Source organism: Cynocephalus volans, chromosome 3 (assembly GCF_027409185.1).
Source record: "Cynocephalus volans isolate mCynVol1 chromosome 3, mCynVol1.pri, whole genome shotgun sequence".
NCBI classification, from domain to species: Eukaryota; Metazoa; Chordata; class Mammalia; order Dermoptera; family Cynocephalidae; genus Cynocephalus; species Cynocephalus volans.
Window position 1 is genome coordinate 25,110,651 of NC_084462.1, and position 25,461 is coordinate 25,136,111.

Genomic DNA, 25,461 nt, shown 5'->3' on the forward strand with positions numbered 1-25,461 from the left:
TGTTCCAGGATGGGAGTACTGGTGTCAGGGCTCACAAGGCATTGGGGGGGGACAGAGTCATGGCCAAGGCATGGGCAGAACTGGGTAACCTTGGACAAATCATGGTCCTCTCTGGGCACCGGCGCCTCTTTGGTCACCAAAGGATTTGGATCAGACTGGATTCTACCTCTTTTGGGTCTGGGACCCTCTGAGAGTCGTGAAACCTCACCCCAGAAACACATCACAGGCACACACAGCTAAGTTTTAACTACAATTTCAGGGAGGGGACGCAGGTCCCCAAACTCCACCAAGGACCCCATAAATGGCTCTGAATAGAAGGGCTCAGCAGTCTCTCCCCTGGCGACCCCACCTCCTGTCGGGGTCTTCCCTGGGAAACCTCAGCTCCTACCCAGGTCCGAAGAGGAATTCTGAGAGACTTGGGCAATACCCCGTCCCATGACTGTCACCACCAAGAGCCTCGGGAAAGAAGGCACAGCGCAGCCCTGGCTCACCTGAGCGGCAGGTCCTGGAGTTCTCATGCGCTGCTCCCCTGAGACCCGAGGCCCGCGCCGAGGCCCCGCCCACCCCAGGTCTCACCCCCGGCCCCGCCCAGGCTCGGCCCAGGGCTGGCCTGGCTCCGGCTGTCCCTCGCGCCAGGTCCTCGCTGCGCTGCGAGGTCCTCCCTGGGTCGCGTCCTCTCTGAAACCTGAGGAATCCGTGGCTCCTGGGGCTGTGCCCCGGCGGTCACAGTGGGATGCGGCATGAATGTAGCCCTCCCCTCGCCTCCCCCAAGACCCCTGCGTCCCCTCCCCTCCCCCAAGAAGGCCAAACTTTTTTTTCCCTTAAAACATTTTTACTTCTTTCAACCCAGAAACATCACAATCTAAGAAGGCGAGAGGGAAAGAGGAAGGGCCGATGTGGGCACAGGGGTTTAGGGGGCTTCGATCTGCGCGTGTGGGGGCGTGGCTGCGAAGACGCGCCCACACGCAGCGGCGGGCGGGAGGGTACGTGGGGAGGGGGCGCCCTCAGGGGCACTTCCGTTCCACGCACTGCTTCCCGCCCTCCTCGTATTCCTGCTTGGAGATCCACATCTGCTGGAAAGTTCCCTGGGTGGAGGGGGTGACACCGGCGGTCAGGGTGGCCCCGGAGGGAGGGGTGGAAGGGCCGCCCCGCACCCCCACCACGGGCAGGCTCAGCCGCCCAGAAGCCCTTCTTCCAGCCTCCAGCGCCTCTCAGGCCCACATCCTTCCGGCAACCTCATCCCTCCCCGCCTCATTCACCACTTGTCCATCCGTCTGTCCTCTCTTTCATATCCAAAGGGAGAATACCCCCTTCATATCAATCAGCAATGCATTCATTCAACAAGTATTTATTGAGCACTTGTCTGCCCTGGGCCAGGCACTATTCCTGAGCTGGGTGGCGGCATTCACAGCCCCAGGCCAGCCAACCCGCACCCCAACACCCAACACCCAACACCCCCCTCACCACCACCACCACCACACACGGACGCGCGCGCGCGCGCGCACACACACACACACACACGCGCACACACACACACATCCCTCCTCCACCAGGGATCCTCTCCTCACTTCATCAGGGCTTACAAACACATCAAGTGGCCTTCATTCCCAAAGAAAATCTTTCTTCCACCTTCACTATTCTGACACTCTGGCGCCTTACCCCCACCCACCCCTGTTGAAACTTGCCCTTTGTGGGTTGTTTCCATGGCATCTCAGATTGTTCCTTCTCTTTGATGGCTACTCTGCCTCTGCCTGAAGGTCAGGGTCTGTGTGTTCCTGGCTGCCGTCCGTTTCTCACCTTGCTTCACAGAATAGCCTTCCTGGGCTATCTCATCCACCCACCCACTCCCATTCTCTTGTCCCACATCCAAATGTCCAACTGTCTCTTGGACAGCTCCCCCTGAGTGTCCCTCAGGATGTCAAACTCAACATGTCCACACCATCTTTCCCCAGGCCCCACCCAAACCTGCTGCTTCTCTGGCCTTTTCCACCCTCTACACCTGAGCTGTCTGATGCAGTGGTGGCCTCAAGGAGCCACTGAGTCCTCAAGTGGCCATTGAGCACTGGAAATGGGGCTAGTCCAAATGGAGATGTGCTCTAATGGAAATTTTTTTTTTTTTTTTTGTCTTTTTCGTGACTCAGCCAGTGAGTGCACCGGCCATTTCCATATAGGATCCGAACCCTCGGCGGGAGTGGCAGGAGCGTCGCTGCGCTCCCAGCGCTGCACTCTCCCGAGTGCGCCACCGGCTCGGCCCCTCTAATGGAAAATATACACCGGATTTTGGTGACTAAGTTCAGAAAAAATGTAAAATATCTCACTAATAATTTTTTTTTTTACAATGATCACACATTGAAATGATAATATTTTGGATATATTAGATTAAATAAAATATGTTCTTAAAACTTAATTTTGCCATTTTTTGTTGGGCTTTTTTGTTTGTTTTTTTTTGGCAGCAGCTGGCCGGTACAGGGATTGAACCCTTAACCTTGGTGTTATCAACCACACTCTAACCAGCTGAGATAACCAGCCAGCCCTCTTTTTACTCTTTTTAAATGTGGCTACTAGAAAATTTAAAATTACACACGTGGCTGGCATTAAGTTCCTCTTGAACAGCACTGGCCCAGCCCCCACCAGAAACTAGCATCCTGGGTCTTGTCCTTGACACTTGTCTCCCTCTTACCTCTTGTGTGCAGTGTCCACATTCTGTTGGTCAGACCTCCTGATAAGCTCCCAATGCCAGCCACTGATAGCCACTCCTCTGCCACGCCCCAGTTGGAGCAGAGATCACAGCAGCCCTCTCCCTGCCTTCATCTGGTTCCCTTCCATCCACCCTCCACTCTGCAGCCCAAGTGGGCTTCTTCCTCTTTGTCTCATGAGTTCTCCCTCTTCCTGTCTCAGCTTAAATGCTCTTTGGAATCCCTTCAAGACCACCAAACTAGATCAGTTCCTCTCTTGAAGATACACCCCACACTTTGTGGTGACTTTCTATCCAATTGTCTCTGCTTTAGACTGTCCCGGCTCTTGAAGAGAGAGACTGTGTCAGGCTGTCTGTTCACTTCAAGCGCAGAGGAGGCCCCCATAACTGTGTGGCTGACATTCTCCAGCCCCAAGACAAGTCCAGACTGCCAGCCTCTGTTTCTCTGATCCTTGTTTCTTCTGTCATGGCCCTGCTGACCTTTCTGTGTGGCTGGCTGACACTCTCCAGATGCAGGTTGCACCTCCAGCTCTCTGCTCAGCAACTTCCCTCTCTCGCAGCAGCAGATGCAGACTGAGCTCACAACCTACTGCCCCAGAACCAACCTGCCTGCCTCCTTTTCTAGTGCCCCTTGCCCTCCACCCATCCCCACTGCTACCCACAGTATGCCCCCAGGACAATAGAAAGAGCCTCCTTGCAAGGTCCCCTCGATCCCAGCTTACACCCTGACCCCAAGGACTCATTCCTGACAGTCTTCCCAAACATGCCAGTGATCATCACACCACTGCCTTACCCCAAACCTTCAGGTAACCCTCTGCTCACTGATTATAGTGGGAGCTTCACCACAACCTCATTCCGACCAATCTCTCCAGCTTCCTGTCCCTGTGCTCCCTGATTTGTGTCCTAATGGAGCATTCACCCTTCTGGGAGCACTCACTGATTGCCCTTTCTCAAAAATAAATGTTTGTTGAATGAATGAATGTATGAGGAGGTGGGCAAATCAGCAGAGGCTGTCTGGGTCTCCTTTTCCCAAATTCAACACTAGGCCAGGCCCCTTCCCTCTCACCAGTGAGGCCAAGATGGAGCCCCCAATCCAGGGGCTGAACTTGCGCTCCATGGTGCTGTTGCTGGCGATGAGCTTCAGTCGCATGCTCTGGGGGGAAAAAGGGGCTGGGGGAAGCAGATACCTAGGTTCTGGGAAGGGATAGGGCTTGGGGTTGCGGGGGAGACTGGAAAGCCACAGGGGCAAGGGGTCTGCTCTGGGGGCCAGAACACTCGATGTTTGGGGAGGAGGAAGGACTTGGTCCTGAAGGGCTGAGCCAGGACTAGAATCCAGGGCCTTGGGTCAGGGGTGGGCTCCTACCGGTGGGGTCTTCTGGGAAAGCTCTCTATTAAGCCTGTCAGTGAAGCCCTGCAGTAGCGTGTTCCCACCAGTAACAATGACACTGCCATACAGGCCCTGAGAGCAGGGAGGAGGAGTGAGCCTGCAGGCATCAGCTCCTCCTTGCCTCCCCACTACTCCTGCATCCCTTTGCCCAGCCTCAAGCTTGGGCCTCACCGGGCGAATGTCGATGTCACACATGCCGATGCTAGTGGTCACCACGTGGCCCACGCCTAACATGGTGTTCCCCGACAGGCCCTGTGGAGAAAGGGGATCTGGGCTTTGGGCCCCCTGCTCCCCTCTCCCCAGACACCTGCAATCCTTCCCAGCCTCCGCCATACCCCAGTGCCTGCCAACCAGACAAACCTTGACATTTGAGGGATCAAACAGGCCCTCAGGGATGCGGAGTCGCTCAGCGCCGTAGTCTGTGTTGTAGCCATTGGGCATCTCATAGTGCACTGTGGGCATCTGCGCAGCCACCCTGCCCAGAGCAAGACTCTGCCTGGGGTGCTCACAAGGGATGGGGATGGGCAGCCCCAGAGATCCCCCCTGAGCCCCACTTCTGCCCTCACCCCCATCCCTGCCCTGAGCCCCACTCACTGCTCATCGTAGGGGGAGTCTGAGACCTGCAGCACTGAGGCCTGGAAGTCCTGGATCACCTCCTGAGAACCCAGGGAGGGTGAGGGCCCAGCCCGCTCCTCAGCACCCCAACCCCACCCCACCTGCAGGGATCCTATCCCTCCCCTTACTCATGGCGGGGAACCAGGAAGGGGTAGTGGGGGGCTGTTGCAGGGGACCTTCTCCAGTGCCTCACATTGCACATGTAGTTATGCCAGGACTTGGAGACCTGAGGTAGCTTCTCCTTCTTCTTCCAGTTTGGGGGGGCGCCCTCCCGTACGGGCTCCTGTGGGGGCACAGCCTCTGAACATCCTTCCCCAGCCCACATTTGCCCAGTCTACCCTGACCACACCTGCCTCCCTGGCACTCGACCGCTCTGCAGCTAATGGGCCCTGGGGGCTCTGCTGGCTCTGCTCTGTTGCCCAGAAGGGGGTTTCTCACCCTTCCTTGAGACAGTAGAATGTGGAAAGCTTGTCACCATGTGTACCACACAGGCCGTGGGTACAGCTGATCTGAAAGGCCGCAGTCAGAGAAAGCTGAGGCTCAGGAAGTACAGTGGGAGAACAGAGCCTTGAGGGTACGGCCTTTCCCTGGGCCCTGTCCCATGTTGGGGCCCAGGGCAGACCTGTGCATACAGTGCCATTGAACAATCACAGCAGCCCTATGTACTATTGTTCTGCTTTACAGGAGAGAAAACAGGCTCAGGAAGCTTCTATATCATGCCGTTGGTTTCACAGCTCTTGCACAGCAAAGGCAGAACTTGAACCTGGTCTGTTGGATCCCAGAACCCACCACACTGGTCTTCACACATCCTACTGCCAGTTGGTTGTATGACCTTGGCCATGGCCTTCAGCCTGTCCAGATCTCTGATGCTTCAATTGTAAAACAAGAACTGGACCTGGGGCTCTCTGGGGGCCCTGCTGCTCTCCACTCTATCTTATGGGTCAGTGGGCTGACAGTCATTAGGGTGAGTGCACAGGACTCTGATGGCAGGTCTGGGCTCCCAGAGGCCCCACCTTGGCTGCAATCATGTAAGGTGGTATGATGTCAATGGCCATTTCCTGGAAGAGCTCCCGGCACTGCATGGAGATGAAGTCTCCTGCCAGGGGTGACTTGACGATGCCTAGAAGGGGAAGCAGTGTCAGGACCTGGCCCTTCTTAGGCCCCCCCAACCTCTGCCGAGGCCCTACCTTGCTGCAGGACATAGCCGTCGTGCACTGGAATGGCCGTGGTATGGGTGGCCCCACTGTCCAGCACGAGGCCCGTAGAGCGTCCATTGGCAAAGCTGGTAAGGGATTGCTAGGTCAAGGAGACAGCAGCAGCAAGAGAGGGGGCTGGGACCCCAGTCTGGCCTGGTCACTCCCTGCTTTCCCAAGATCCAGCTCATCCCCTGCATGCAAATCTCTCGTTCTGGTTTATGACCCACATTCTCCAGAAAGGCTCCTGAGACCCCAGTTGCTTCTTCCCTGTCTCAATCACAATTTCTTTTTTTTTGTCGTTTTTTCGTGACCGGCACTCAGCCAGTGAGTGCACCAGTCAGTCCTATATAGGATCCGAACCCGCGGCGGGAGCGTCGCCGCGCTGCCAGCGCAGCACTCTACCAAGTGCGCCACGGGCTCGGCCCTCAATCACAATTTCTTGTTCCTTCTGAGCTCCCAGCCTCTTTTTTTCTTGGTTCTGTGTCCTATTGACTCCCTAAAATTAGGGTCCCTATCATCTCAGTGCCTAGCACAGGGTTCAATGCAAGGCAGATACTGAAAAAACAGTCCATGCTGGTGGGCTGTTTGGGAAGGAAACTCCTCATGTCATGCTCCTCCCTCCTCTGTCCAGCCCCAGCCCTTGCTGTGTACTTGCTCAACTCTCTCTGCTCACCCCGATCCATGGAATGGGAAAGGGCCACTGATCTCACCACCCTGGGGTCCAAGGCACTCAGCCCCCTGGGCCTTCTGCACTAGTGGGGCTAAGTGAGGTGTCTGCCCATCCAGGACACTGACCTTGAGAGAATCAGGCCCAGCCCCCAGTTCAATGCATCACATCCCCCAACCTGGCCTTCCAGCCAGGCAGAGCAGCTCAACCCAGAGGATACGCAGTGAGCACAGCCGTCTTGCATAAGAAGAAGGCAGGAATGTTGTACTGCTCGAACATCAGCTCTGTCAGCTTCTCCCGCTTGGCCCGTGTGTTCCACTGGGGAGAAAGTGCAGGAGGGGAGGATTCAGAAAGGGAGACGTACAGGCCCGTGTGTGCAAGCACACACACACACACACACACACATTCACACATGTACTCACACACACCCTCACATGCACACACATATACACATACACTCTCTTTCACACACACACACACACACACACAACTTAGAATGGTGACAGAGGTCAGGCCCCTTGATCCACACAGACCTTTAGAATGTGAGTACTCTTAAGAATCTTAAAGATCAAGTCCAAACCCAGCTGAGAAAAACAAGACCCAGAGAGAGAAAGTTGACTTGCCCAAAATCACACAGAAGGCTCTTGACAGAGCTGGGTCTAGAGTCATAGTCCTTTGGCGCCTGGCCCAGTGCTCTTTATTGTACAACACACACTTCAGGCTCCTCCCTCCCCCAGTACATCCCTCTTCCCCATTCTACTCATCTCAGAAGCAGGAAAGTGGGGGAGGAGGATTTCTGGGTAATAATGGAGGATTGAATACAAACATCTAATTTTATTCCTTCCCAAGATCCCAGGAAAACCATAATAAAAGAGCAGTTTTAAAAGACATAAACCCACAAAAGCCAGTGAGAACCTGAAAAGATGCTCAACATTGTTAGCCATTAGGGAAATGCAAATTAAAAAGCATAATGAGGTACCACTTCATACCCCCTAGAGTGTGATAATAATTTAAAAGCAAACAAACAAACCAACAGAAAATTACAAGTGTTGGCAAGGATGTGGAGAAACTGGGACAAGCACACATTGCTGGTGGGTATGTAAAATGGTGCAGCCACTGTGGAAAACAGTTGGTGGTTCCTCAAAAAGGTAAACACTGAATTACTATATGACCCAGCAACTTCACTTCTACTTATATACCCCAAAGAACTGAAAACAAGTACCCAAACAAATCTTTGTGCACAAATGTTAACAGCAGTACTACCGACAAGAGCCAAAAGGTAGAAATAATCCAAATGTTTATAACTGGATGAATGAATAAATAAACTGTGATATATTGGCACAACAGAATATTATTCAGCCATAATAAGGAATGAAGTACTGATACATGCTACAACATGAATGAACCTCAAAAACATTATGCTAAGTGAAAGAATACAGACACAAAAAGTCACATATTGTATGATTCCATTTATACGAAAGATCTGGTTTAGATATATTCTTAGAAACAGAAAGCAGACTGATGGTTGCCAAGGCCTAGAGGTAGAGGGGAGTGGAGAGTAACTGCTTAATGGGAATATGTTTTCTTTTGGGGTGATAAAATGTTTTGAATAGATAGCCATGATGGTTGCACAACATTGTGAATGTATTAAATGCCACTGAATTGCCAATTTTAACAAGATTAATTTTTCATTATACAATATATGCATGTACTGAAACAACAAATTGTACCCCATAAATATGTATGTACAATGAAAAAATAAAAATAAACATTTTTTAAAAGGTTAATTTTCTTTTATATGAATTTTACCTTAAAAAAAAAAAAGAAGGGAAGAAAGAAAGAGAGAGACATAAACCCTCAGGTTGGGAATAATAAGAAAGAGAAAACAGCAATGGATTTTGAAGGTTGGAAATCATACAGGTGAGTGGTAAAGGACTTAACAGAGTCAAGAATGCTGACTCCTAAGCCAGTAGTGGAAAAAGTCAGGAACAACTTGTATTAAACTGCAGAATCCTGAAAGGGCTCAGGAATTGGTAGTTTCAGGTATCTCTGGAAGTGGAGGTGAAAGGAAAGCTAAAATAAGATTGCTTAAAACTATTTAAGTAGCAGATCCCTAAACTCTCTTTCCAACTCCATGTCATTGATCTATTGTCATTCCTGGCCCCAGAACACTGGAAGTTTATTCTCCATAGAGTAAAACTGAGGATCTCTGAAGTAGTGGGACACTCGACACAGTTGGGAGTGAGAGCATTATACTTAAAACAGGAAATCCATGCATATTTAATGCTGAGAATACCAGTCCCATTCCCTCACTTGGCTTCAAGGAAGGGGGAAAGCAGGACTGTCTTCAGGGTGGAAGTTTGTGGGATTACATCAAAAATCCAAAGAGGCCAATATCAGAGGATGCCCCTCCCCCCCCCAAACATAACAGTCAGATCATTCTATAGCAAAGGTCCCAGTCAACAAGCTGCCTCCTCCCCCCAGAGCTTCTTCCCAGTTTTTTAGTTCCCCACTCTTAAACATAAGCAGACAACCAAGGATTTGCAGAAATCTGAGAAAATCCTCTGAAATGAGATAGAGACTCCCCAAAAATGGCAGAAAAGAAGTCACTAGGAAGAACAGAGATTGTACAGGGAAATGAAAATTTCTAAAACCAAAATCAAAACTAGTAACATACTTAGTAAGATAACAGATGATACTGCACCTATGAAACAAGAAGAGGAAGCTTAAAAAGGAACATTTATGGAACAACAACAAAAGATGTAATGGAAATTAAAAATACAGGAGCCGAAATGAAAAACTCAGTAGAAGAGTTGAAATATAAAGTTAAGGGAGTATCTCAGAAATCAGAGGAAAAAGATAAAGAGTTTTTTTTTTTTTAAGTAAGAGAAAAGATAAGAAAATTAGGGAACCAGTTCAGGGAGCCATAAAATCCAAAATAACAGGATTTTTCAAAAGACATAACAGAGAAAATTAAGATAAATAAATAATTAAATTTTTTTCATTGAATTAAAAGATATAGGTTTCCAGATTGAAGGGACATAAATGCCTAGAGCAATGAATGAAAATAAACCAAGACCAATACATATCATTGTGAAACTGTAGAACACTAGAATGAAGTGAAAATTTTATAAACACAAAAAAGTCACATCAGAGGATCAGAAATCAGATAGTTGCAGCCTTCTTGATGGCAACAATAGATGCTAGAAGGCAATGGAGAAGTGCTTTCAAAATTCTGAAGAAAAATGATGTCTGACCTGAAATGTGATACCTAGCTCAGCTATCAATCCAAGGTCAGACATGCAAGGTCTCAAAAAATTTACTTCCCAAGTCCTTACTAAAGCAGTTACTGAAGGGTCTGCTCCATGAACACAAAGGAGTAAATAAAGAAAAGAAGTTAAGTATAGAAAACTGGACCTCTAATACAGGAGAGGGGCAAAAGGATTCCCCAAGAAGATGGTTAAGGGAGATGTCAGGATGACAGCCATGTCCCTGGTGCAGAGGGCTACTAGTCAAAAATGGGACAGGTCAGTGGGCTCCTAGAGAGATTTCTCTGAGAAAATGAAATTGACAGAATACCTAAGGGAATTAATGTGTTGAGAAAAGATATTGATAACTGATGAATAATTTAGGGTTACATTATTAAATAGAAAAGTGAGCAAAATAAAAAATGAAGACAATTTTAGGGAAACAAAAAGTTGCACAGAAAAGGAAAAGTAACGATTGTTTACTGCCTGGCTCAGCCTTGGTTAGCATACATAGTAATAATAGTGTGAATACTGAATACTGATCTCTTAAAAAGTATAAAATACAACTGTACTTAAAGGTAGGAAATGAGAAATATGTGTGGTATAGGCTAGGGGAAGAAGGAGAGCTAAATGCTCATTTTCTACAGTAGGAAATTTATAGATAATGCCTAAAACTAAAAAATCCACAAGCAGCACTTTCAGTGTGATATTTAGAGCTATGGAGAGAAATACCCCACCCCCCCAAGTTAGCTAAAAGGGAGAAAAGCAGTTGCTTTTGGAAAGGGGAAATGGAAGGAGGGAGTTAAGAACCACAGGCTTTTTTCTTAACATACTTTATAAAGCAAATTGATTCTTTATGTGTATACATAATATTGACAAAAAATTTTAAGTTAAAAGGTCAAAAAAGGACTGGGGGTGGAGAAGGGCAGCAGGGTGGATAGAGCAAGAAGGTGGGGTGGGGAGGAGATGGAGACTAAGCCAGGGAGGAAGGAAAGTGGTTGAAGATGATGAGGCTGGAAAGAAAGTCTGAAGAGGGAGGTGAAGTGACTGATGGCAGTGGCTCGAGGTCAGAGGCGAATGGTGGGCAGGATGTGCTGGGCCTCAGGGCGGAACATGGGGCTGTATGAGGCACTTACCGGGGCCTCAGACATGAGCACTGGGTGCAGATTTGGCTCAGACTTGACATGTTTGCTGTAGGTGTGATCCAGGATGGCTCGGAAGCACTCCCAGTCCTCGACTGGGGCCAGAAGACCAGCATGGAGAGATGCAGGTGGGCAGGCAGAGGTCAGGGACAGGAAGGAAAGGAGGGAGGGAGGCCAAGTCCAGGGGAGAGTGAGTCCAGCTCCAGCAGAAAAGCCCCCCTTCCCAGGAATCTGGTGGGCCCCTGGGCTGGGGACCAGGCAGCTGTGGGAAGCAGTGAAAAGGTCCCTGGGACTTGGGCAGCTACAAGGAAGACTCCGTGGGTGTGGGGTGCTTGTCCTGGGTGGTGGGGACTGGGATCCGGCTCTGTGTCAGGAAGTGGTTAAGTGGGGGCCCCTTACTCATGCCATTCTTGAGGGGCGACATGACCTCTGCTCCATCCCGAGGCACGTGCAGGGCGTTGGTGTCAATGTGGAAGATCTTCCCTTTCTTCTCTTTCTCCCCCTCCAGCTCCAGCCCGCCCCCCTCCTCTGCGGCCAGCAGCCCCACAGTGGTGGGGAAGTCAGCCTGGGAGGGGAAAGATGGGCAGGGAGAGGGATCACCCACTTGTCCCTGTCCAGCCCCCCACATAGAGGGCATCAGCCCGCCCCTGGGTTCATTCCCACGTTCCCGCTCAGCAGAGCTTCTGGGCTGGGCTGTGAGAGCCCTGGGTCACTGGAAAGCCTGGAGGGGAGTCTGGAGCTCCGAGGACTTGGGGAGGAGGTTGGAAAGCTCACCTTGGGACAGTCCTCCCCAGCGTATCCAGCGCGGACTGAGAAGGAACCAATGTCAAAGACCAGCGCTCCCACCTCATCTGTGCAGGGAGACAGGCGTGTGAAGGGACCTCCCCCAAACTCTCTGCCCTGGGTAGCTCCGAAAGGTCAGGGCAGAGCCACAGTCTCGCCACCTTCAACACGGGCCAGGAGCAGGTGGGAGCTCGGTCTGGAGTCCGGGGTCCTGGGATTGGGGTGTGGGGTGGGGGTCAAGCCGCCAGAGTCCCTTCTTGCTCGGTGGCCTTGTTCAGGCCACTCTCCTGGCAGAGGAGGAAGGGGCTGGGGTCGGGTGGAGGTCGGTTGACTGATGGAGAGGTTGCGCCTGGCGAGCGCGAGGAGTTCGGGGAGGTGTGGCGCGGGACACAACCCTCGGGCGGGACACGCTCGAGAGCCGGGGTGACAGGCCCCGCTCTTCCCAGGGCTTAGGTCGTGCGGGTTCGGGCGCGGGGCTTCCGGCGAGGCCGCGCCGGCTAGGGAACCGGATGCCTGAGGCTCGCTCACCTCCGCCGTAGACGCCCCCGCTCATAGTGCCCTTTCAGCGCTGCTCGCGGCCCGTGGGCGTCGGCGGGATCAGCACCGAGGCGGCCGGACAGCTCCCGGGATCCCGGGTGGGGCGGGGCGCGCGGGGGCCAATCGGGAGCCCGGATCCCCCGCCCCCAATGGCACCGCCGATTGGCTGCGAGGAGAGACAATAACCCGGCCGGGGGCCTCTGCTTTAAAGGGGCAGACCCCTCCACGTTCGGCGACGAAGGGAAGGATAGCAAGGACTTAGAGGCCGGCCCTAAGAGATCAGTAGGAAAGAGATGGAGACCCTGTCCATCCGGAGACCAGGACTCTGCAGGGTGACCGATGGGGCCCCTGCTCCCTTACTTTTTAAAATGGGGTCGGGGGAGAGGGTGCCACAGTCCCGAAGAGTCGTCAATCCTCAGGCTCCTGAGCAAAGTTCTGCCACACCCAGGCCTGAATGAAACCACCAGGAGAGGGAGGTACCGGCGGAGCTGTCTCCATGTCTCCCTGTTTCTTTCCAATTTTGTCTTTCTGATGGCCTCTCTTGTCCTCCCCGCCCCCGGTGCCTGGGCCTTATACATACACACGTGTACAAACACGCACACGCGTGCACACATAGGCCCTGGGCTGGTAATCCATCTTTGGCTTTCTGTCTGTCTCCATCCCTCTCTCCTCAGCTCCCAGTTCCTCTAGGAGGCATCTATCAACAAGTGTTTTCTACTGGACGGCTTGTGGGTTCTTCTGGGCTCTGGGCATCACCAGCACAGCAGTTTTGATAGTGAAAATGGAGGAGCAGCTCTGACAGCTGTGAGTGTAGGTGTGTGCCCATATGTATGTGTTTATATGTCTTGGTATATGTATGTGTGCACATGTAAATGTGTGTGTGTAGGAGCACTCCCACCTACTTGTTTGAGGGTGGGAGGATCACTGAGGCCAGACATGGCAGAGGAGAAGGGTACTGTGTAACAGCCATATGTACCCGAAGGTTCTGCTCCATCAGATGCCCACTCTGGAAGACACCCCACCCTTCCCCAGCCAAAGGATAGATGGTTTGAGGTGGCTCATTGGTTAACTACTGGTGACAGTGACATTTCACATGCCCAGGGTTGGTTCTGAGTCCAGGTCTGGCTCCCCAGACTGGAGGGGTCAAGGTTTCAGTGGGAGGGGTGAGCTGTAGGGGAGAGAGCTGACGCAGGAGCTGGGAGATTGAGATTTTCCCAAGTGATCTTAGGTCAGTCACTGACCTCCGTATAAAATGAGGCCTGGATGAATTGGATCGGTCCCTTAACCTCTCTGAGCCTGCATTTCTTTACCTTTAAAAATGCTGAGGTGAGGATTAAAGGAATGCTGGAGGGGAAAGTGATTCTATTCATGGCCTGCACATCTGCTTTTGTTGACATTTAATGATATTGCCTCATTTCCCCTGAAGTTCACCTCGTTGATTCCCACTACCCCTTCTCTCTCACCCCCAGCCATCTCAGATTCAGAAACTTTCCCACCCGAAGAAACCTTATTGATCATGGATCCAACCCCCAGATTTTATAGGGTTTCCCCAGATCGAGGTAGGGCCTTGTCTTGGGTCGCAGCTCCCTCGGGTCAGAGCCAGGACTAGATAGAGCCCACATTTCTTCTTAGCCAGTTCAGATATGACCTTGTTTCACAACACCTCTGTGTTCCTCTCCAAGCTTTGCTGCCCCCATCTGTGGGACAACTGGTGGTGAGAACTCAATCTGATGCCAGAATCAAGTGCCTGGCTGAGAGCTGGGCACACAGGACTATCCAGAAAATAGTGGGTCCCAAGAATGTCCCTGGGGAGCTTTTTGAGACTTTAGGGTTACGCATAAATTAGAAGCCTGCAGTCTATCTGGTAATGAGAAGTGAATTTTCCTCTCATGGTTGGAGGAAAAGCTACAGTCAGCTAACTACAGGACTGCACTTGATTTACCTCCCAGTCAACTGTGGCCAATTATTTGTCATGGGATCTGACATTAAGGTTCTACTGCAATATGGAAGTGGTTAAGGTAAAGTAATACATTTTATTTGTCCATTCATTGATTCAACAAACATCTTTTATGTCTACTATGTGCTAGGCATGGGAGAGAATACTGAGGTGTATAAGATATATACCTGCTGTCAAGGAGTTTTGCAGCAATGGGGAGCTCAGACATGCACGACAATGATGTGAAATGGAGGCCCACAGGAAGGAGGGGCTGCCTGTCTCAGAGAGTCCAGGAAGGCTGGTAGAAGTGAAGTTCAAGCTAAATTGTGAAGGACGAATAGGGGTTCATAGGTGAACAAGGTGGGAAAGATGCAAAGAAGATCCAGAGACATGAAAATTCCAGAATATGTGGAAATAGGAGCTAAACCTAGAATAGGGTTGGATAGGAGCTGATGGCAGAAGCCAGTGTTGGGGGAGATAGACTGGAAAAGTCATCAGAGACAAACTGGTTCACGCCCACAACTCTATTTTTATTTACTTTAAAACATTTACTTTGTGCCAGGCACTTTATAAATGCCTTACAAATATTAAGTCATTTAGTCCTCCTAACAACCCAATTATTATCCCCATTTTGCAGGGGAAACAAATGCATGTAGAGGTCAAGTGACTTGCCCAAGGTCATTCAGTTGTTAAGTGACAAAGCTGACATTTGAACCCAGGTGTGTGAAAAGTCCTGATCCTGAGGCAAGCATTGTCATGCTTTTATCCATTCCATAAATGCTCTCACAGTGCCTGATAGGCACTGGAAACAAAATGGCTCATAGAACTTGATGTGACTCTTGTAGAGTTTAATGTCTATCCAGGAAGATGGATAATTAAACAATTCAATAATGTCATCTGGAGGGTCTCACATTCCATGCCCCCATTCAGGCTGACCATCCTGAACACCTGATAATGATGTCCGGGGTGCTAAGACCAGGCCCAGGCCCTTCAGAACTCACATCTTGGAAATGATTTAGCATCTTGCAAGTGTCTGTCCTTGCTGGCTGAACACTCACCCAGCCTTCTGCCAGATAAACCAAGCACCTTGGCTTCACAGGGAGCCCCAGTGCAGGTGGCAAGTGCCCAGAAACACACAGTCCAGTAAAGACTGCAATAGGAATGGAGCCAGTATTGCAGTGGGGCACAGACGATGGTGTGGTCAGGGAGGCGATATCAAACTAAGCCCTGGAAAATGACCTGAATTTTTCTGGCAGACAAGGAAGTGGAATTGGAGTGGGAGTGGAAGGCATTCTGAATCAAGGGGACAAGACCTAGCCTGTGTGTCATGCAAAGAAGTTGGCCCTTCTCATGGAATCTATGGGGGACTACTGCATTGTTTTAAACAGGAAAGTTATCAACCCAGCTTACATTTTATTTATTTATTTACTGGAAGCTGGCCAGTACAGTACAGGGGCCTGAACCCTTAACCTTGGTGTTATCAGCACCATGCTCTCCCAAGTGAGCTAACCTGCCAGCCCCAATTTGCATTTTAGAAAGATATCTCTGGCAGCTATTTGGTAGGTTGATTAGAGAGGGACTATCCTAATGGCCAGGAAATAGACAAGAACCAAGGTAATAGCAGTTAGCATACAGTAGAAGGAAAGGATTTAATCAATATCTGACAGGTAGCATTGGCAATATTGACAGGTAGTACTGATTATATTTTAGCTGGGTACATTGCTGGAGACTACACATCCCACCCAACTTTCCTTGCATCTGGCCAACATCTGAGCAGAAGTTAGTGGTGTCCTTGAAGTTTCGGGAAAGAACTTGTGCTTCCCACCCCACTCCCTTCCCAATGTATGAGATTCAGATACAATGAGTAGTTGCTGTCTGGGCCATGTTGGACACAGTTGGAAGCCACATGTTGAAGATGGCAGAGAAACCCCCACAGTCCTGGAGTATCTATTTTGGGGCTGTTGCTCAAGTCACTGAATTTTTAGAACTCGTTGTTATAGCAGCTTTGACTATACCCTAACTAATTGGCCATCCTTTAGATATGAGAAATGAGGGCGTGGGAAGCTCCTGGGTGGATGGTGATGCCACTAACTGGGCCAAGAGATTCAGGGAAGGGGTAAGGTTGGCCAGGGTGTAGTGCAGAGAAAGATGAATAATGTAGTTTTGAATACATTGAGTGTGAGATGTCTGTGAACAGTGGCATGCAGTAAATATTTACAACCAGCTCTTTATGTAAGGGGAGACCAGACATAAAGCATTTGCTGATTTTTATGATGTAAATACTCCCACCATGGCTCATTTCAAGTTACTACCATCAATATGACCTCACTGAACAAGGAGTTTGCAAGAGAGGTGTACAATGGGCCCTTGTGAGCTGGTATGAGCTGGCATAAGCTGATGCCAGCACACCACTGTCTATGAGCAACCAAGTAGACATATTCAGTCTGCAGTTGGACATACACCAAGTCTGCACATGGGGAAGAGACATCTGAGCTGGAGATTGAGGTTTGAGAGTTATGAGCAATTGGGGGTAAAGTCACAGTAGTAGATGAAGTCACCAACGAATAGCTTGGGGAGTGAGAAGAGGAGGCCAAAGTTGGGATTCTGGGAAAAACAATATTTGCAAAGTGCCCTAAGGAGCAAGAGATGCCAAGGAGAAGACTGAGAAAGAACAGTTAGAGGAAGAAGGAAGTGTCCTGTGACCCATCAGAGCTGGGACCCCTCATGTGCTCCAGGGCTCCTGCCTTCTCAGACAAATTGGTCAACCACTGGTCATCTGCTGGTTGTCTATCTTTCACCTCTCTCTCTCCTCCTGTCCTTCCCATTATTATCTAAACAAGCTCCAGTATCTCCCATCAAAAAACAAATCCTGACTCCATATTCTCTTTCCACCTTTCTACACCCTCTCCAAGCCAATATTCCCCAAACCTTGGCCACTTTGGTTGTCTTGACTGCCTCATTTCTCACTCACCTTCAGCCTACTGCAAGCAGCCTCTTGACCCTAGCATCCATTGCAAATGCTCTCAACAAAGTCACCAGTGGCCTCCACATTACTCAATCTATGCACATTTCTCAGTCCCGTCTTGCTTCATCTCTCTGCAGCATTCAGCACAGTTGTCATTCCCTTTTTGGAACACTCTTTTCTTTTGGGTTCCAGAACTCCACATTCTCCTGATTTTCTTCTTAGCTCTCTGGCTTCTCCTTTGGCAGCCTGTTCTCTGCCTGACCTCTAAATGTTGGAGTTCCTCAGAGCTTGGTCTTAGGCCATCTTGTCTTTTCTCTGCATCTCTTACTTCATCTTCTCGAATGTGTCACTCACTCTTCGGGCTCTTTTCCAACCCAGATTTCTTTGCTGAGTCCCAGACCTCCTTCTACAGTTGCCTATTGAACATTTCTCCTAGCACCCCTCCTATGCATGTCAAACCTTAAACATCCCAATTTAAAGCTCTTGATCTTCCTCTCCAAATATGTCTCCTCTCAGATGTTCTGCTCTCAGTAAATGGCACTTCCAGGCCATCAGCACTATTATTTCAATGCCCATCTACCATCTGTCTCTCTGTGGATTGTAAACTCCATGCAGACCGAGGATGGTGCAGCGATTGCATTCTCAGTGCCTATGACAGTGACTGAAGTATCGTTGGGGCTTAAAATATATTAGCTGAGTAAGTTAAAACAGGGAAGCGTATTAGCACAGAAACCAAAGTAAGAGGAAGCAGAATCAGATGCCCTATAAAGATTGACAAAATTGGGTTCTAGTCCTAGGCTGCTAGTTTTCTAAGTGACTTTAGGGAAGTCACTGTGCCCATCTGTAGATTGAGGAAATTGAAGGAAATTATCCATAAGATAATTCTAACATTTAATTGACATCTATTATCTGTTGCTAATATGCGGTTCGGATCCTATATAGGAATGGCCGGTGCACTCACTGGCTGAGTACCGGTCACGAAAAAAACAAAACAAACAAAAAAACACATGTGGAAACTAAGGCCTATACTTACATTCTCATCCCTTTATAAGGATGGTCCACTGGGGGCTCATAAAGAGGCTAATATCATATAATTGCTGGGGTAAAGTCGTTAAGGCTGCCTGGGTTCATATCTCAACTCTGCAGCCCTAGGTCTGTTTCCACTACTAGAAAATAGGAATAACAGTATTGTGAAGATTAAACACTCTGAAGTATGGAATTCAATATAGATGAGTTATTACAGTGTCATACGGCCTTGTAAAGGGGTCTAGGAAAGCCCATGGGGCAATGCTGGGGAATTGCCTGGGCAGTACTCTTCTCACCGCACTCCCAATAGTCCGCTCTGACTCCCACCCACTCCTGCTCAGCTGAAACACTGTTCTTTCCTTGTGCCGTCTCCAGGCGGGCCCAGTCCTGGGCCAGCCGCATCTCCCTAGCTCCGCCCCCTGAAGAGGGGCGAGGCCTCACCAGGGGCAAGGGGAGGGGTCAAACCAAGAACTGGGGCGTCCAACTCCCCTCCCGGCCTGAAGTCGCCCAATCCGGGAGGGGCGGGATGTCTATCACGTGACCAGCGAGCGGTTTCACCCTCCCCTATGCCGGTACCACCTCTGTCAGTCCCAGGGGGGATGTGTTACCCCTTTTCGGGAAGCAAACCATTTGTTTTGTTCCAATTTATGCCGAAATAGTGTGGAATGATATCTTTGTTGTGACTGAGTCAGTCTTTGCACCTTAAGTAGTGTTTTCTCTTTCGGCCTCCCCCACCTAAGGAGTTGGTCTCACCCAGTCGGGCCCTGGGCGCGGCGGAGGCGGCCGCGTCACTGGCGGGAGGGATCCCTCCGCTCTGGGGAGAGCAGTGCTGGCCTGTCGACTCTGGGTTACTGAGAAAATCCATCCGCGTCGCCGCCGCCTCCGCCGCGGAGGAAGACAGGACCCCCGACGCTCTTCTAGACCCCCGACGCTCTTCTAGATCCCCTTCGCAGAGTCCCACCGCCACAGGTACCTCCGCTGACAAAAGGAGTCCTTATCCCCCAGCCCCAAATTCCCATGGGGGAACCTCTCTTCCTTCTGTCTCCGCGGTCTGGCCTCTTGGGAGCGGACGTAACTCCCCAGACCTCTCCTCCCTTCCTCAGGCCCTGTCGCTCCCAAACCCGGAAGGGGAACTGGGGGACCCTCACCCTCAGTAATGCATGCGCTCCCTGCACCATCAGTGGCATTTTGCCTGACCCCAGACCCATCCCCGCCCCGACTGCCTCTTGCTCCCTTAGAAGGTGGGGGGCTAAATTCCGGGCTTACTCTAGGCCCTGTCCCGCCCCCTTTCCCCACCACTACCCTTCCGCCTGCCCCTGGGTAGCACCCCTCGTGTCCTCCCGTTTCGCACCCCTGCCAGCATTTGCCTTGCAGAACTCCAGAATCCCGGGAGAGGCAGGCAAGGCCGCGAGGCCATCCTTCCCTTCCTCTCCACCCTACCCCCGGTTTGGGTTCTGACCCTACTACCATAAGCCGGAGACCACCGCACCCCGTTCCTTTTACAAGTCCTAACTCCAAGCCTAGCTCCCAGCCGCCTGCCCCCCGCCAAGCTGTCTTTAGGCAAAATGGAGGTCGTAGGGGCCGGAGGGCCAGGCCCACTGCGCTTCGCAGCGCGGCACCGGCCCGCGCCTTCGAGCTGCCAGATCCGGGGACCCTCCCTTGACCCCTCCCCTTCGCCCCGCCAAACCTGCGGAGGCGGTGGCACCCCGTTTCTCTTTGGGGTCCCGGCTGCTGCATCCCCAGAATCCGGGGATAGCTGAGGGAGCCCTTAAGGGTGATGGGAACTGAGGGCTAGGAGCGTTGCCCCCGCCCCAGCGGCTTCCTCCTGACCCGGGTCTCTGGCGTTGCCGCCAGGCCTGGGCTGTTGGCAGCTGGAAGGAAGGGGCTTTGTCCGGACCTGGGGATGGGGTGGGATAGGGGCCTCTGCTCTCTCCCCTCGCCCCTCTTTTGAGGGGCATCCCTTGGCGCTGGCGTAAAAAGCTGAACTTACCCAGGGGAAATGTCAGTGGGGAAGAAGAACGCCCAACTCCTCGGGGAAGTGGGAGTTGGGTGGGGGACGCCTGGGTCGGCAGAGTGCGGTGTGCACGGCCAGATCACACAGGTGTCCGGGGGAGCAAGGCTCTCGACCATGGAGCAGAGCCAGCCAGGCCCCTGGGGCCCCTGGGGCCCCGGCGCCGAGGCTGTGGCTGCGCTCCTGGGGTCCCCAGGATGCAGGGACCCGGCCGCCTGGGGCCACCCGCCGGCGCCTGGGAGAGAGCAGCTCCGAGCCTCGGGGCCGGGGACCTCTCTTCGGAGCCCTAATTACTCGAGAGCGGCTCCCACAGGCTTTCTGCGAGCGCGGTGGGGCGGGCGGCCTCGGCGCTGGAGCAGCGGCTTGGGGCTGCCATGCCCGCCACTCTGGCCCCCGCCCGCGGTGGACGGCTAATGGGGCGCAGCCGGCCCGGGGATTATCCGGTGTGAGCCGTTCCGAACCTATTAGTGCCCAATCGGCTTTTCCCAAATCTTGTAAACAGCCACCCTGGCCGGTTCTGGGGAGGGGCGGGAGGCTGGGTCGGGTGGGGACGTTGGGGCCGGGGGTGGGGTCACCCACCCTACAGGTCTCTGCCGTGGATGCGGTTGCCTTGGCAACGGGGCTAGGGTGGGGGCACTTCACCAATGAGGTGCTCTCAGTCCGGGTGACGGTTGCCTAGGCAACCCCACGACGAGCCCGGCTTCCCCCTCATATCTCCCCCCACCGTCGAAGCTGGGGGTGTGTGTGGAGGGTGTGCAGCGTGTGGGGGTGAATTTAAAGAGGCACCGCCCCTTTTAAATTTAGGTGTTTGGAGGGCGGTGCCTGTGCAGGCTGGGGCGGACGCCAGGTCTGTTTTCTAAGGGCCTCCCCCCCCCCCCCCAGTTCCTGCCGCGGGTGTCCCGCCCCGGCTGCTGGCCGAGGGAGGGGTTTCCCCTGCGCTTCCTCTTGCACTTCCCGCTCAGTTTCCGGGGAGCGGGGGGGAAGATTGGGGAAGTGCGTTACTCCTCCGCAGCATCTCTCCTGTGCCGGAGACCCCGCTTCTGCAGGAAGGACCGAGGCCACCGCTGTCGCCCCCTCCCCCCTCACGGTGCTTACCCCTTCCGGGCCGCACGTCAACCCCGCCTTTCCCCACTTTTTCCCCGGCGGCCTTGGGGCCTGACGTCAGTCCTGCATCCCCCAGGCCTCGGGCCAGCGACCAGGAGCTGCCTCCCCCAACCCTCGTTCCGCGGCCCCCAGCCGCCCCCAACCCCGCCCCACGGGCTCGGCGCCATGAGTGAGCTGGAGCAACTGAGACAAGAGGCCGAGCAGCTCCGGAACCAGATCCGGGTGAGAGCCTGGCCGGCTGGGATGGGGAAGCTAAGCAGGCAGAACTAGGTGGCCTGTGAAGACTGCTGCCTAGTGCCCTGGAGTGGGCTGAGTGAGGGGTTTTTTTGGGGGGGGGGGATGAGGGGAAGAAGGGTACCCTAATCTCTCAATGTCTCATTGCCTCCACTCCCCGGTCTGCTGTTTTCTTCCCTCTTCTTCCCGCTCCTCCCCCACCTCTGACTGACTCTGCCATCTCTTGCAGGATGCCCGAAAAGCATGTGGGGATTCAACACTGACCCAGGTGAGAGGAACCCAGGGCTGGACTGTGGTGTAGGGAGGGGCAAGGGCTTGGGGGTACTGCTTCATGGAGTCCTGCTGCCTGGACCTCCCCGAACCCATTCTGCCTCCACTTCCAGATCACAGCTGGGCTGGACCCAGTGGGGAGAATCCAGATGAGGACACGGAGGACCCTCCGTGGGCACCTGGCAAAAATCTATGCCATGCACTGGGGGACAGACTCAAGGTGTGTGTGTGGTCGGGTTGGGGCACTGTGCTGAGCTTTTGTGCTCCAGTGTTCATGGGCTGATTTTACAGCTGGCAGAGTGGTCGGAGAGATCAGGGCAGCCTCAAAGATCTGGTGGGATGAACAGGATGTCCATATTGCCAGAGTGTATTTGAGACAACTTCCAAACTTCCCCATGGGACCTGAGCAAAAGAGGCCATACCAACAGGAACTTCTGGGCTGCTGCTGGGGACTGTCTCAGAAGAGCATCCACCAGATAGATGGGAGAGGGGGAGGGTGTCCTGCCTCTAGAGCAGGGTTGCACGTCCTGACTTGTCTGACTCTCCCTGCCTCTCCACCAGGCTGCTGGTCAGCGCCTCCCAGGACGGGAAGCTCATCATTTGGGACAGTTATACCACCAATAAGGTAGAGGTGGTACCTGAGGTGGAAGGGAGCTGGGCTGAAGGGCCCTGGCTGGCTCTGACCCTGGGCGCTGCCCTTCCTCGGTAGGTCCATGCCATCCCGCTGCGCTCCTCCTGGGTCATGACCTGTGCCTATGCACCCTCAGGGAACTTTGTGGCCTGTGGGGGTTTGGACAACATCTGCTCCATCTACAGTCTCAAGACCCGTGAGGGCAATGTTCGGGTCAGCCGGGAGCTGCCTGGCCACACTGGTGAGAGAAACATGGCTGGGTCTTGGGCATTGTAGGGGGAGGGGCTGCGCTGCCCTCCCATTGAGTCCCAGCTGACCAGCGCCTTTCCCCAGGGTACCTGTCATGCTGCCGCTTCTTGGATGACAACCAAATCATCACCAGCTCTGGGGATACCACCTGGTGAGGCCCTTCCAGTGCTGGGCAGTCTGGACTAACCCACATTTCCTGCCTCGGGGGCCACAGGCTCAGTGTTCAGCACACAGTCTCAGCAAGCGAGATGGTCTAAATGCCTAGCCTCCCTCTCTGGGTGGGTGCCAAGGGGTTGGGGAGGGATGAGCGCCTCCCCACCTAAGGCTTTTTCATGTAGGACGAGAGCAGGTTCCTGGAGCCCCTTCCACAGATGCTCTGCTGGGGCCTAGCTCATGTGATGGGGTTGGGAGGCAGGGAATCTGTCTTTCATCTCTGATTCCTTCTTTTTTCCTATCACCTCTCCAGTGCCCTGTGGGACATTGAGACAGGCCAGCAAACTGTGGGTTTTGCTGGACACAGTGGGGATGTGATGTCCCTGTCACTGGCCCCAGATGGCCGCACCTTTGTGTCAGGTGCCTGCGATGCCTCCATCAAGCTGTGGGACGTGCGGGATTCTATGTGCCGACAGACCTTCATCGGCCATGAGTCTGACATCAACGCTGTGGCTGTAAGTTTCCGGGGCAAACTTGGCCAGCCCTCCCTGTTGGGGTCCTGGCCCTGCTCCGTGCCCTTATTCTATTCCGGTCTCCTGCAGTTCTTCCCCAATGGCTATGCCTTCACCACGGGCTCCGACGACGCCACATGCCGCCTTTTCGACCTGCGAGCCGATCAGGAGCTCCTCATGTACTCCCATGACAATATCATCTGCGGCATCACCTCTGTTGCCTTCTCACGCAGTGGCCGGCTGCTGCTTGCCGGCTATGACGACTTCAACTGCAACATCTGGGATGCCATGAAGGGTGACCGTGCAGGTGAGACTGGGTGCTAAAGCAGAGCAGGCAGGGACAAAAAGCCCAGAGCAGATCAGTTTTGATGTCTCTCTCCCTCACAGGCGTCCTTGCTGGTCATGACAACCGTGTGAGCTGCCTCGGGGTCACTGACGACGGCATGGCTGTGGCCACAGGCTCCTGGGACTCCTTCCTCAAGATCTGGAACTAACCACCCTCACTCCAGCCAGGCCCAGGCCGGGAGGGGCCCTGCCCATGCCCACACTACAGGCCGGGAGCTTTGGGGCTGGGGACACACCAAGCCTCCCTCCCTGGGCCATAGGGCCTTGGGTCCCTGATCCCCCACCCAGGTTTGGTTCTTCCCAGGGCCCCCCCATTGCAGAGGTTAAGACGGGGATGGAATGGGGGAAGAGGCGGGGGCAGAGAGCCCTCATCCTTTTGCTGCCCTGGGGTCTGGGCCTCACCCCTCTGGAGGGCCAGAGGCAGGAGGTAGAAACTCCAGCGGCTGGCTTTTTTTAAAACTGGTTTTATTTTAATTTTTATTATATTTTCAGTTTTTCCATAAAGGAACCAATTCCAACTCTGTACCTGGTCTCCACCCTTGCTTGTATCTTCCTTAGTCCTGTTCTCTGCTGCCTGAGGGCAGCCCACCTGGGGATATGGGGCCACAACAAGCAGGAGGGGCCAGATGGAAAATCCCTCTTCCTCAGAGCAAGGCTTAAGTCACAGGCAGGAGAACCTTCCACCCAGCAGGGCCACAGATGCCCATCATGGGCTCCCACAGTGAGGCAGCCCCACCCAGAGCACTTTTAGTTCCCAGGTCTGAGCTATGCCATTCATCCTTGATGCCCCTCTCCCTAAATAAAGACAGCAGCCCAGGTGTAAGGGGAAAACACACACCAAGTTTTATTGGGAGAAGGGGAGTATTTACAGGAGTGGTAAGAAAGGGAAGTCACACAGGTGGAGGTGGGGCTGGGGGAGACTGTGGACACAAGGCAGACAAGGGAACAGAGCAATCCCTGCACCAACCCCAACCCCAGGAAGGGTGGGGGAGCAGCTAGGGCCCAGGAAGACTTGGGGTGGAAAGGGACAGCAACAGGGGGATCTGAGTCCCTGGGCTTGGGGCTCAGGGCTTGTAAACATTGACCACTCTCAGAGGGGATGGGGGTGGGAGAGGGCTCCTCCTAGACTTCCTCACAGGGTTAAGGCCTACTCCAGGCTCATGGGCCCCCTAATTTCAAAGTCTCTTTAGCTTGGGGGAAGGGGCAGGAAGAGACAGGAAGAGTGTCCCCCTCTTCCCCTGCATTGGCTGTAGCAGGGGTTGGGGCAGTTACATTCAGTCACAACAGGAGTCTCCCCCACACCTCCAATGCCGCCAAATACTGGCGAGAGGGATGGGGAACAGGGGCCAGCAGCAGCAAGACATTTCCCCCTGGCCCATCACCCCCTTATTGCTTTAGAGAGAATATTGTCTTTTCACGGACACTAACACTGTTGAAACCAGGGAGAAGCAGTTGGAGGGGTCCTTCCACCCCTAAGGCCAGCTTTATCCCCCAACACTGACCCAGTTGCCACTTTGGTGCAAAAAAAAAAAAAAAAAAAAAATCTCTCCAGGGATGGATGGGGAAAGAAACTGGGGCCACTTCCCATTTCCCCAGGGCAGCAAGGATAAATACATTCATGGAGGGGAGGCAGTAGCAGAATTTTGCCCTAATACTGCACTCTGAGCAATGAGGTTGATGGGAGCAGTTAGATGAGAAACCCAAAAGATAAAACAAACTATTAAAAAACAAAAAAAACGAGAGACAAACCCAGGT

General features: G+C 52.8%; 2 protein-coding genes across 2 annotated transcripts; one reads left to right on the plus strand and one right to left on the minus strand.

The window, feature by feature from the left end:
* Positions 1-1,004: 1,004 nt before the first annotated feature.
* On the minus strand, positions 1,005-12,286 carry ACTL6B (actin like 6B). The gene is made up of 14 exons (XM_063091712.1): positions 12,262-12,286; positions 11,725-11,801; positions 11,350-11,515; positions 10,945-11,045; positions 6,781-6,878; positions 5,885-5,979; positions 5,711-5,817; positions 4,891-4,980; positions 4,677-4,738; positions 4,443-4,557; positions 4,254-4,334; positions 4,059-4,154; positions 3,762-3,848; positions 1,005-1,085 (listed from the first exon to the last, which is right to left on the minus strand). Exons 1-14 carry the CDS (start codon positions 12,284-12,286, stop codon positions 1,005-1,007), a joined length of 1,281 nt encoding a protein of 426 aa, XP_062947782.1.
* Positions 12,287-19,001: 6,715 nt separating this feature from the next.
* GNB2 (G protein subunit beta 2) lies at positions 19,002-24,229 on the plus strand. The gene is made up of 10 exons (XM_063090318.1): positions 19,002-19,166; positions 21,389-21,534; positions 21,776-21,814; positions 21,930-22,036; positions 22,378-22,441; positions 22,526-22,688; positions 22,781-22,847; positions 23,163-23,364; positions 23,452-23,668; positions 23,749-24,229. Exons 2-10 carry the CDS (start codon positions 21,478-21,480, stop codon positions 23,853-23,855), a joined length of 1,023 nt encoding a protein of 340 aa, XP_062946388.1. The 5' UTR covers positions 19,002-19,166; positions 21,389-21,477; the 3' UTR covers positions 23,856-24,229.
* Positions 24,230-25,461: the final 1,232 nt, after the last annotated feature.

Coding starts and splice junctions, on each gene's coding strand:
- ACTL6B (XM_063091712.1), bottom strand. CDS start 12,286: ATGAGCGGGGGCGTCTACGGCGGAG. Junction 11,516..11,724: donor CTGGGGAGGACTGTCCCAAG/GTGAGCTTTCCA, acceptor TTCCCCTCCCAG/GCTGACTTCCCCACCACTGT. Junction 4,558..4,676: donor GACTCCCCCTACGATGAGCA/GTGAGTGGGGCT, acceptor TGCTCTGGGCAG/GGTGGCTGCGCAGATGCCCA.
- GNB2 (XM_063090318.1), top strand. CDS start 21,478: ATGAGTGAGCTGGAGCAACTGAGACAAGAGGCCGAGCAGCTCCGGAAC. Junction 21,535..21,775: donor AGCTCCGGAACCAGATCCGG/GTGAGAGCCTGG, acceptor CATCTCTTGCAG/GATGCCCGAAAAGCATGTGG. Junction 22,037..22,377: donor CACTGGGGGACAGACTCAAG/GTGTGTGTGTGG, acceptor CCTCTCCACCAG/GCTGCTGGTCAGCGCCTCCC.